We start from the raw sequence: 10,357 nt of genomic DNA, 5'->3' as shown, positions 1-10,357 counted from the left end.
GGAATAGTGGGTGTGGGACAAGTGTCTTTGTGCATTAACTGACCTGTCCTGACACTTGACTAAGAGCACAGTCTCAGACGTATACCACGAGGTCCACGCCGAGGTCCAAACAGGCATCTATAATACGAACATTTCAAGATGGAGAACATAAGATTAGCCACGGCCCCCCCCCCCCCCCACAACCCGGGGACTGTAACCTAAGGAAAACTCCGACCAGATGAACACGGATCCATGGAGGATGTGGAGTCCTGTCCCCACCTCACGGTCTCACTACACAAAAGGTATCTAGGCTTTATTTTTCAATAAACACAAAAAAGTTTGTTTTTTTTAATAAATTTTTATTTAAAATTTCAAACATCTAATTTTAGTGTAAACAGTCGAGAACATCAAAAAGGCTTCTCTCAAGTGTGGAGTTTCTGATGTTTAAGAAGACATGATTTTTTGGTATAACTTTTCCCACATTCTGAACATGAAAATGGCTTCTCTCCTGTGTGGATTCTCTGATGTCTACGAAGACATGATTTATTTGTATAACATTTCCCACATTCTGCACATGAAAATGGCTTCTCTCCTGTGTGGATTCTTTTATGTCTACACAGACATGACATATTCCTAAAACGTTTATTACATTCCGTACATGCATAAGGCTTCTCTCCTGTGTGGATTCTCCTATGATTAACCAAATAGGATTTATGTGCAAAACATTTCCCACATTCTGAACATACATATGGCTTCTCCCCTGTGTGAATTGTCTGATGCCTTAAAAAATTACTTTTACCTTTAAAACGTTGCCCACATTCTGAACATGAATACGGTTTCTCTTCTGTGTGGTTTCTTTGATGTTTAAGAAGACATGATTTGATTGAGAAACATTTCCCACATTCCGAACATGAAAATGGCTTCTCCCCTGTGTGGATTCTCATATGTGTAACAAGATGTGCTTTACATTTAAAACATTTCTCACATTCTGAACATGAATATGGCTTTTCTCCAGTGTGACTTCTTATATGGCAAACCAAATATGATTTATACATAAAAAATTTCCCACATTCTGAACATGAATAATCCATTTTGTCTTTGTGACTTTTATTTTTATGTTTGTCAAGCTGTTGTTTTTCTACAAAACATTTCCCACATTCAGAACATGGATGCAGCTTCTCTGTTAAGTGAGCTTCTTCATGCTTAATTAGATTTGCTTTTTGGGCAAAACGTTCCCCACATTCTGAACATGAATATGGATTCTCTGCTGTGTGCAGTCTCTCATGTGACACAAGCTCAGATTTATTTGTACAAGATTTCCCACATAGTGAACATGAATACTTCTCCCCTGTGTGACTTCTTCTGTGCGTTGCGAGGTCTGAGTTTTTTGTAAACACTTTCCCACATTCACCACAATGAAACCTTTTCCGGTCTGTCTGATCTGTCCTTGTGGTAACAACCTGTGATGGGTCAGGAGAAGGTTCCTCATGATTAGGGGGATTATATGATAGATCTGTCCTGTGACCTCCTGGATGTACAGTAAGGTCCCGGCGGGTTTCTCCTGAGAAGTGCTGCTCTACTTCTTCATCTTCTACTTTATAATTCAGTGATAACATGAAGTCTCCAATAGCCACATTACTGGGATTCTCTGTGTGGATTTAAGATTGATTTGGTAATTAATTTTTTTTTAACCACAAAGAAGACACATTGATAACATGTTACACTAATGATTCAGCCCTTTTTTATTTTACACAATGCGAGTAAGGCCCTATTCACACATCCTGTTCCTGTCTGCAATTACGGATCCGCAGAAAAATAGGACCAATGTATTTCATTGGACCCATACACACATCCAGGTTGTGTACTGGGCTGCAATCTGTTCCGCAAAAAAAAAAGGACAGGCCCTAGTAGGGACAGTAACTGACACACCCAATACAACTCTATAGGGTCCGTATTTACCGATGCAATATGGATTCAAAATTGCGGGTTGGAAAATAGACCCTAACAGCGCATCACAGTGCGGTGACCCCACAGACCTCAGACGTGTTTCAAGCGCATGCGCGCTCGTGCTCACTTAGGGTGGGTTCATACTGAGGAATTCTCGCAGATGTCACTTCTTTCGGCAGATAGCGGAATACGCCGGCCCATAGAATGGTGTCTATGGAGCTGGCGGAAAGGTCCGCGAGAATTCCGTAGTGTGAACCCACCCTTACACTCTACCTTCCCCATTGTGTCTTAAGTAGCAAACACTCCAGGTGTACAGGTGTGTGCTACAGGTGTATGCTACAGGTGTGTGCTTCAGGTGTGTGCTACAGGTGTGTGCTACAGGTGTACAGGTGTGTACCACAGGTGTACAGGTGTGTGCTACAGGTGTACAGGTGTGTGCCACAGGTGTACAGGTGTGTGCTACAGGTGTACAGGTGTGTGCTACAGGTGTACAGGTGTGTGCCACAGGTGTACAGGTGTGTGCTACAGGTGTATGCTACAGGTGTGTGCTTCAGGTGTGTGCTACAGGTGTGTGCTACAGGTGTACAGGTGTGTGCTACAGGTGTACAGGTGTGTGCTACAGGTGTACAGGTGTGTGCTACAGGTGTACAGGTGTGTGCTACAGGTGTACAGGTGTGTGCTACAGGTGTAAGTTACAGGTGTGTGCTACAGGTGTGCGGATCCGGGAATGAAAGAACTACATAGCGCTCTTGCACATATATACAATGGAGAGATCTTAAAAATATCAAATAGATTTACAAATATATTTATATATACACACAACTCTGCAAATATAAATGTGTACAAACAACCAGGTACAAGTCCGGCCACCAAAGGATAGCAAGTCTCAGAGAGCCGAAATCCTTCTTTTCCTGACACTGGAAGCCCAGACGGACCCATCAGGAAGAGAAAGTCCTTCCTTCATGTTTCCCTCTCATTTCCTCCCAGAAATTCATAGAAAATTTTACAATATTGCAGCCAATTTTGAATTGATACCGCCTCCGCCTACATCAGCTCCTCAGCCCTGACCCCGCCTCCATCAGCCCTGGCCCCGCCTCCATCAGCTCCTCAGCCCTGACCCCGCCTACATCAGCTCCTCAGCCCTGACCCCGCCTCCATCAGCTCCTCAGCCCTGACCCCGCCTCCATCAGCTCCTCAGCCCTGACCCCGCCTACATCAGCCCTGACCCCGCCTACATCAGCTCCTCAGCCCTGACCCCCTCTACATCAGCCCCTCAGCCATGACCCCGCCTACATCAGCTCCTTAGCCCTGACCCCGCCTCCATCAGCTCCTCAGCCCTGACCCCGCCTACATCAGCTCCTCAGCCATGACCCCGCCTCCAGCAGCCTTGACCCTGCCTCCATCAGCTCCTCAGCCCTAACCCAGCCTCCATCAGCCATGACCCCGCCTCCATCTGCTCCTCAGCCCTGAACCAGCCTACATCAGCTGCTAAGCCCTGACTCCGCCTCCATCAGCTCCTCAGCCCTGACCCGCCTCCATCAGCTCCTCAGCCCTGACCCCGCCTACATCAGCTCCTTAGCCCTGACCCCGCCTCCATCAGCTCCTCAGCCCTGACCCCGCCTACATCAGCTCCTCAGCCCTGACCCCGCCTACATCAGCTCCTCAGCCCTGACCCCGCCTACATCAGCCCTGACCCCGCCTACATCAGCTCCTCAGCCCTGACCCAGCCTACATCAGCTCCTCAGCCCTGACCCCGCCTACATCAGCCCTGACCCCGCCTACATCAGCTCCTCAACCCTGACCCTGCCTACATCAGCTCCTTAGCCCTGACCCCGTCTCCATCAGCTCCTCAGCCATGACCCTGCCTCCATCAGCTCCTCAGCCCTTACCCCGCCTCCATCAGCTCCTCAGCCATGACCCCGCCTACATCAGCTCCTCAGCCCTGACCCCGTCTCCATCAGCTCCTCAGCCATGACCCCGCCTACATCAGCTCCTCAGCCCTGACCCTGCCTACATCAGCTCCTTAGCCCTGACCCCGCCTCCATCAGCTCCTCAGCCCTGACCCTGCCTACATCAGCTCCTCAGCCATGACCCCGCCTCCAGCAGCCTTGACCCTGCCTCCATCAGCTCCTCAGCCCTAACCCAGCCTCCATCAGCCATGACCCCGCCTCCATCAGCTCCTCAGCCCTGAACCAGCCTACATCAGCTGCTAAGCCCTGACTCCGCCTACATCAGCTCCTCAGCCCTGACCCGCCTCCATCAGCTCCTCAGCCCTGACCCCGCCTCCATCAGCTCCTCAGCCCTGACCCCGCCTACATCAGCTCCTCAGCCCTGACCCCGCCTACATCAGCCCTGACCCCGCCTACATCAGCTCCTCAGCCCTGACCCAGCCTACATCAGCTCCTCAGCCCTGACCCCGCCTACATCAGCCCTGACTCCGCCTCCATCAGCTCCTCAGCCCTGACCCCGCCTACATCAGCTCCTCAACCCTGACCCTGCCTACATCAGCTCCTTAGCCCTGACCCCGTCTCCATCAGCTCCTCAGCCATGACCCTGCCTCCATCAGCTCCTCAGCCCTTACCCCGCCTCCATCAGCTCCTCAGCCATGACCCCGCCTACATCAGCTCCTCAGCCCTTACCCCGCCTCCATCAGCTCCTCAGCCATGACCCCGCCTACATCAGCTCCTCAGCCCTGACCCCGTCTCCATCAGCTCCTTAGCCCTGACCCCGCCTACATCAGCTCCTCAGCCCTGACCCTGCCTACATCAGCTCCTTAGCCCTGACCCCGTCTCCATCAGCTCCTCAGCCATGACCCCGCCTACATCAGCTCCTCAGCCCTGACCCTGCCTACATCAGCTCCTTAGCCCTGACCCCGTCTCCATCAGCTCCTCAGCCATGACCCTGCCTCCATCAGCTCCTCAGCCCTGACCCCGCCTCCAACAGCTCCTCAGCCCTGACCCCGCCTACATCAGCTCCTCAGCCCTGACCCGCCTACATCAGCTCCTCAGCCCTGACCCCGCCTCCATCAGCTCCTCAGCCGTGACCCCGCCTCCATCAGCTCCTCAGCCATGACCCCGTCTCTGCATAGCGGGGTCTATAGCCCTGTACTCTGACCCAGGAAGTCTCCCTCACCTTCCAAATCATAGCAGATCCACTTCTGGCTGGGGCCAGGACTGTGGAAGTAATCTTTTCATAGCTGTAACCCCTCTCTCCCCGGACAGAGAGTGCTGCATGTATGTGCCCACATCTGTCCTGCTCATTCCTTCATCCTCCCTGCAGTCTCTGTCATCCCTTGTGTTTCCCATCCTCTCCATTCCTGCTATATTGTGCCTGCACTTACACTCAGCTATACACACTGCTGCTATAATGTGCCTGCACTCACACTCAGCTATACTCACTTCTGCTATAATGTGCCTGCACTCACACTCAGCTTTACACACTGCTGCTATAATGTGCCTGCACTTACACTCAGCTATACACACTGCTGCTATAATGTGCCTGCACTCACACTCAGCTATACTCACTTCTGCTATAATGTGCCTGCACTCACACTCAGCTTTACACACTGCTGCTATAATGTGCCTGCACTTACACTCAGCTATACACACTGCTGCTATAATGTGCCTGCACTTACACTCAGCTATACACACTGCTGTTATAATCTGCCTGCACTCACACTCAGCTATACAGTACATACTGCTGCTATAATGTGCCTGCACTTACACTCAGCCATTTAAACTGCTGTATAGGAGTTTCTTTCACTGTCCTCCTGCACAGCTCTGTAATTCTCACTTACTGATTGGTCCATGCTGAACACACCCTTTCACCATTGCTGTCATGTGACCACACAGCCCTCTGACAGCAGCCCTGCTTCTCTATTGTAGCCTGTTGTACTACACTACTACATTATGGGGATCTGCAGTTCCTTCCTGTATCTACAAGCTGCTGCTGCTGTGTTATCAGGGTTATACAGTTACTATACATTATATACCACATGCTGCTATACTGTACAGTAACTTATATATCACATATCCAACTGCTGCTGTGTTATCAGGGTTATACAGTTATTATACATTATATACCACATGCTGCTATACTGTACAGTAACTTATATATCACATATCCAGCTGCTGCTGTGTTATCAGGGTTATACAGTTGCTATACATTATACACCACATGCTGCTGTACTGTACAGTAACTTATATATCACATATCCAGCTGCTGTGTTATCAGGGTTATACAGTTACTATACACTATACACCACATGCTGCTATACTGTACAGTAACTTATATATCACATATCCAGCTGCTGTGTTATCAGGGTTATACAGTTACTATACATTATATACCACATGCTGATTGCTATACTGTACAGTAACTTATATATCACATATCCAGCTGCTGTGTTATCAGGGTTATACAGTTACTATACATTATACACCACATGCTGCTATACTGTACAGTAACTTATATATCACATATCCAGCTGCTGTGTTATCAGGGTTATACAGTTACTACACATTATACACCACATGCTGCTATACTGTACAGTAACTTATATGTCACATATCCAGCAGCTGCTGTGTTATCAGGGTTATACAGTTACTCTACATTATACACCACATGCTGATTGCTATACTGTACAGTAACTTATATATCACATATCCAGCTGCTGTGTTATCAGGGTTATACAGTTACTATACATTATATACCACATGCTGCTATACTGTACAGTAACATATCACATATCCAGCTGCTGTGTTATCAGGGTTATACAGTTACTATACATTATACACCACATGCTGATTGCTATACTGTACAGTAACTTATATATCACATATCCAGCTGCTGTGTTATCAGGGTTATACAGTTACTATACATTATATACCACATACTGCTATACTGTACAGTAACTTATATATCACATATCCAGCTGCTGTGTTATCAGGGTTATACAGTTACTATACATTATACACCACATGCTGATTGCTATACTGTACAGTAACTTATATATCACATATCCAGCTGCTGGTGTGTTATCAGGGTTATACAGTTACTATACATTATACACCACATGCTGATTGCTATACTGTACAGTAACTTATATATCACATATGCAGCTGCTGTGTTATCAGGGTTATACAGTTACTATACATTATACACCACATGCTGCTATACTGTACAGTAACTTATATATCACATATCCAGCTGCTGCTGTGTTATCAGGGTTATACAGTTACTATACACTATACACCACTTGCTGCTATACTGTACAGTAACTTATATCACAGATTCTGCTGTTTCTCATTGTTTGTTTCATCTCTTCTACATGTTATTCAGAATTTAAAAAAATCATTATATTTGGGGGGTGGAACCAATTGTCTGCATATCAGTGACTTCTTATGGGAAAATTTGCTTTGGTGTAAGAGTGGATTTGGATTACAAGCGCGGCCCGAAATGGACTATGCTCCTAATCCAAGGCACCACTGTGTATATAAATGCTTTGGTAATAATCTCTTCATTTATTTTGCTTGCAATGAAAAAACACAAAAGAGAATGAAAAAAAGAATTCGAATCATTGATCATTTTACACAAAACTCCAAAAATGGTCCGGACAAAAGTATTGGCGCCCTCAGCCTGATACTTGCTAGCACAACCTTTAGACAAAATAACTGCGACAGCGGCTTCCGTTAACCATCATTGAGTTTCTTACAATGCTCGGCTGGAATTTTGGACCATTCTTCTTTGGCAAATTGCTGGCGTTCCCTGAGATTTGAAGGACGTCTTCTCCAAACGGCCATTGTGAGATCTCTCCACAGGTGTCTATGGGATTCAGGTCTGGACTCATTGCTGCCACTTTAGAAGTCTCCAGCGCCTTCTCTCAAACCATTTTGTAGTGTTTTTTGAAGTGTTTTGGGTCATTGTCCTGCTGGAAAAGACATGACCTCTGAGGGAGGCCCCTGACCTCTGAGGGAGACCCCTGACATCTGAGGAAGACCCCTGACATCTGAGGGAGACCCATGACCTCTGAGGGAGACCCCTGACATCTGAGGGAGACCCCTGACATCTGAGGGAGACCCCTGACATCTGAGGGAGATTGCAGCATTAGTGTCAGCCATAGGTGAGGTGCGGCATTAGTGTCAGCCATAGGTGAGGTGCAGCATTAGTGTCAGCCATAGGTGTGAGGTGCGGCATTAGTGTCAGCCATAGGTGTGAGGTGCGGCATTAGTGTCGGCCATAGGTGTGAGGTGCGGCATTAGTGTCAGCCATAGGTGTGATTTGCAGCATTAGTGTCAGCCATAGGTGTGATGTGCCGCATTAGTGGCAGCCATAGGTGTGAGGTGCAGCATTAGTGTCAGCCATCGGTGTGAGGTGCAGCATTAGTGGCAGCCATAGGTGTGAGGTGCAGCATTAGTGGCAGCCATAGGTGTGAGGTGCGGCATTAGTATCAGCCATAGGTGTGAGGTGCAGCATTAGTGTCAGCCATAGGTGTGAGGTGCAGCATTAGTGGCAGCCATAGGTGTGAGGTGCAGCATTAGTATCAGCCATAGGTGTGAGGTGCAGCATTAGTGTCAGCCATAGGTGTGAGGTGCAGCATTAGTATCAGCCATAGGTGTGAGGTGCGGCATTAGTGTCAGCCATAGGTGTGAGGTGCGGCATTAGTGTCAGCCATAGGTGTGATGTGCAGCATTAGTGTCAGCCATAGGTGTGAGGTGCAGCATTAGTGTCAGCCATAGGTGTGAGGTGCAGCATTAGTGTCAGCCATAGGTGTGAGGTGCAGCATTAGTGTCAGCCATAGGTGTGAGGTGCAGCATTAGTGTCAGCCATAGGTGTGAGGTGCAGCATTAGTGTCAGCCATAGGTGTGAGGTGCAGCATTAGTATCAGCCATAGGTGTGAGGTGCAGCATTAGTGTCAGCCATAGGTGTGAGGTGCAGCATTAGTGTCAGCCATAGGTGTGAGGTGCAGCATTAGTGGCAGCCATAGGTGTGAGGTGCAGCATTACTGGCAGCCATAGGTGTGAGGTGCGGCATTAGTGTCAGCCATAGGTGTGAGGTGCAGCATTAGTGTCAGCCATAGGTGAGGTGCGGCATTAGTGTCAGCCATAGGTGTGAGGTGCAGCATTAGTGTCAGCCATAGGTGTGAGGTGCAGCATTAGTGGCAGCCATAGGTGTGAGGTGCAGCATTACTGGCAGCCATAGGTGTGAGGTGCGGCATTAGTGTCAGCCATAGGTGTGAGGTGCAGCATTAGTGTCAGCCATAGGTGTGAGGTGCAGCATTAGTGTCAGCCATAGGTGTGAGGTGCGGCATTAGTGTCAGCCATAGGTGTGAGGTGCAGCATTACTGGCAGCCATAGGTGTGAGGTGCGGCATTAGTGTCAGCCATAGGTGTGAGGTGCAGCATTAGTGTCAGCCATAGGTGTGAGGTGCAGCATTAGTGTCAGCCATAGGTGTGAGGTGCAGCATTAGTGTCAGCCATAGGTGTGAGGTGCAGCTGCTCCTTTCTCTCCCTGTCCTGATTTAGTTATTGCCACCACCTGTTATGTGCCAAAGGGAAGTAACAGGTGCTGTTAGTTACACAAATTAGAGAAGCATGACATGATTTTTCTAAGGGTGCCAATACTTTTGTCCACCCCCTTTTTTATGTTTGGAATTATATCCAATTTGGCTTTTTGACAATTCTTTTTGTGGTTTTCCACACAGATTATATGAAGACAGAGAGACCCAGACACGGAGCTGCTGTTCTATACACAGTCAATCCTTCCTCAGGGGAATCAATTGTCTGGCTGTGTGCACTGGCCCTTTAAGAGGCAGAGACTGAGCATGTGTGCACCTTATGTGTACGGCCAAGAACAACAGTAGCGGGGGGGATGAAAGTGGCCGGGGGCTCATATCTCCCTCAGGAGAACATATCATGACAGCTTCCCAACATGGCAGTAATAAGTCTACAACATGGCCGCCAGTGGCAGCCTGTGCCGGCAGTAATGGGCAGTAGGTCTCCTCTTACCCGGTGATGTGAGGGGCGGCTGATCCTCCATCATGGCCTCCTTGTACACATCCTTGTGTCCTTCTACATACTCCCACTCCTCCATGGAGAAATAGACGGTGACGTCCTGACACCTTATAGGAACCTGAGAAACACAATGACAGACACATAAACTATACTTCCCCAGAGTGGCTCCCTATGTCTCCTCACCTCCCCAGTCAGCAGCTGCCTCCTCCTCCTCCTGCTCACCTCCCCAGTCAGCAGCTGCCTCCTCCTCCTCCTGCTCACCTCTCCAGTCAGCAGCTGCCTCCTCCTCCTCCTGCTCACCTCTCCAGTCAGCAGCTGTCTCCTCTTCTCCTGCTCACCTCTCCCGCCATCAGCTGCCTCCTCCTCCTCCTGCTCACCTCCCCAGTCAGCAGTTGCCTCCTCCCCCTCCTACTCACCTCT

At 48.7% G+C, this 10,357-nt stretch overlaps 1 protein-coding gene across 1 annotated transcript; it reads right to left on the bottom strand.

Moving 5' to 3' along the window:
- Positions 1-367: 367 nt before the first annotated feature.
- Positions 368-10,044, bottom strand: LOC138792201 (zinc finger protein 84-like). Its single transcript, XM_069969344.1, has 2 exons — positions 9,932-10,044; positions 368-1,627 (listed from the first exon to the last, which is right to left on the bottom strand). Exons 1-2 carry the CDS (start codon positions 10,014-10,016, stop codon positions 402-404), a joined length of 1,311 nt encoding a protein of 436 aa, XP_069825445.1. The 5' UTR covers positions 10,017-10,044; the 3' UTR covers positions 368-401.
- Between the last annotated feature and the right edge of the window lie 313 nt (positions 10,045-10,357).

Source organism: Dendropsophus ebraccatus, chromosome 5 (assembly GCF_027789765.1).
Source record: "Dendropsophus ebraccatus isolate aDenEbr1 chromosome 5, aDenEbr1.pat, whole genome shotgun sequence".
Lineage (NCBI taxonomy): Eukaryota > Metazoa > Chordata > Amphibia > Anura > Hylidae > Dendropsophus > Dendropsophus ebraccatus.
The sequence above is the reverse complement of the archived record's forward strand: the minus strand, read 5'-3'. Positions and strand labels throughout refer to the sequence as shown.

Excerpts from the sequence above, each read along its gene's own strand:
- LOC138792201 (XM_069969344.1), bottom strand. The coding sequence starts at position 10,016 with ATGGAGGAGTGGGAGTATGTAGAAGGACACAAGGATGTGTACAAGGAG. Across the intron at positions 1,628-9,931 it reads GCCGCCCCTCACATCACCGG|AGAATCCCAGTAATGTGGCT; the intron begins GTAAGAGGAGAC and ends AAATCCACACAG.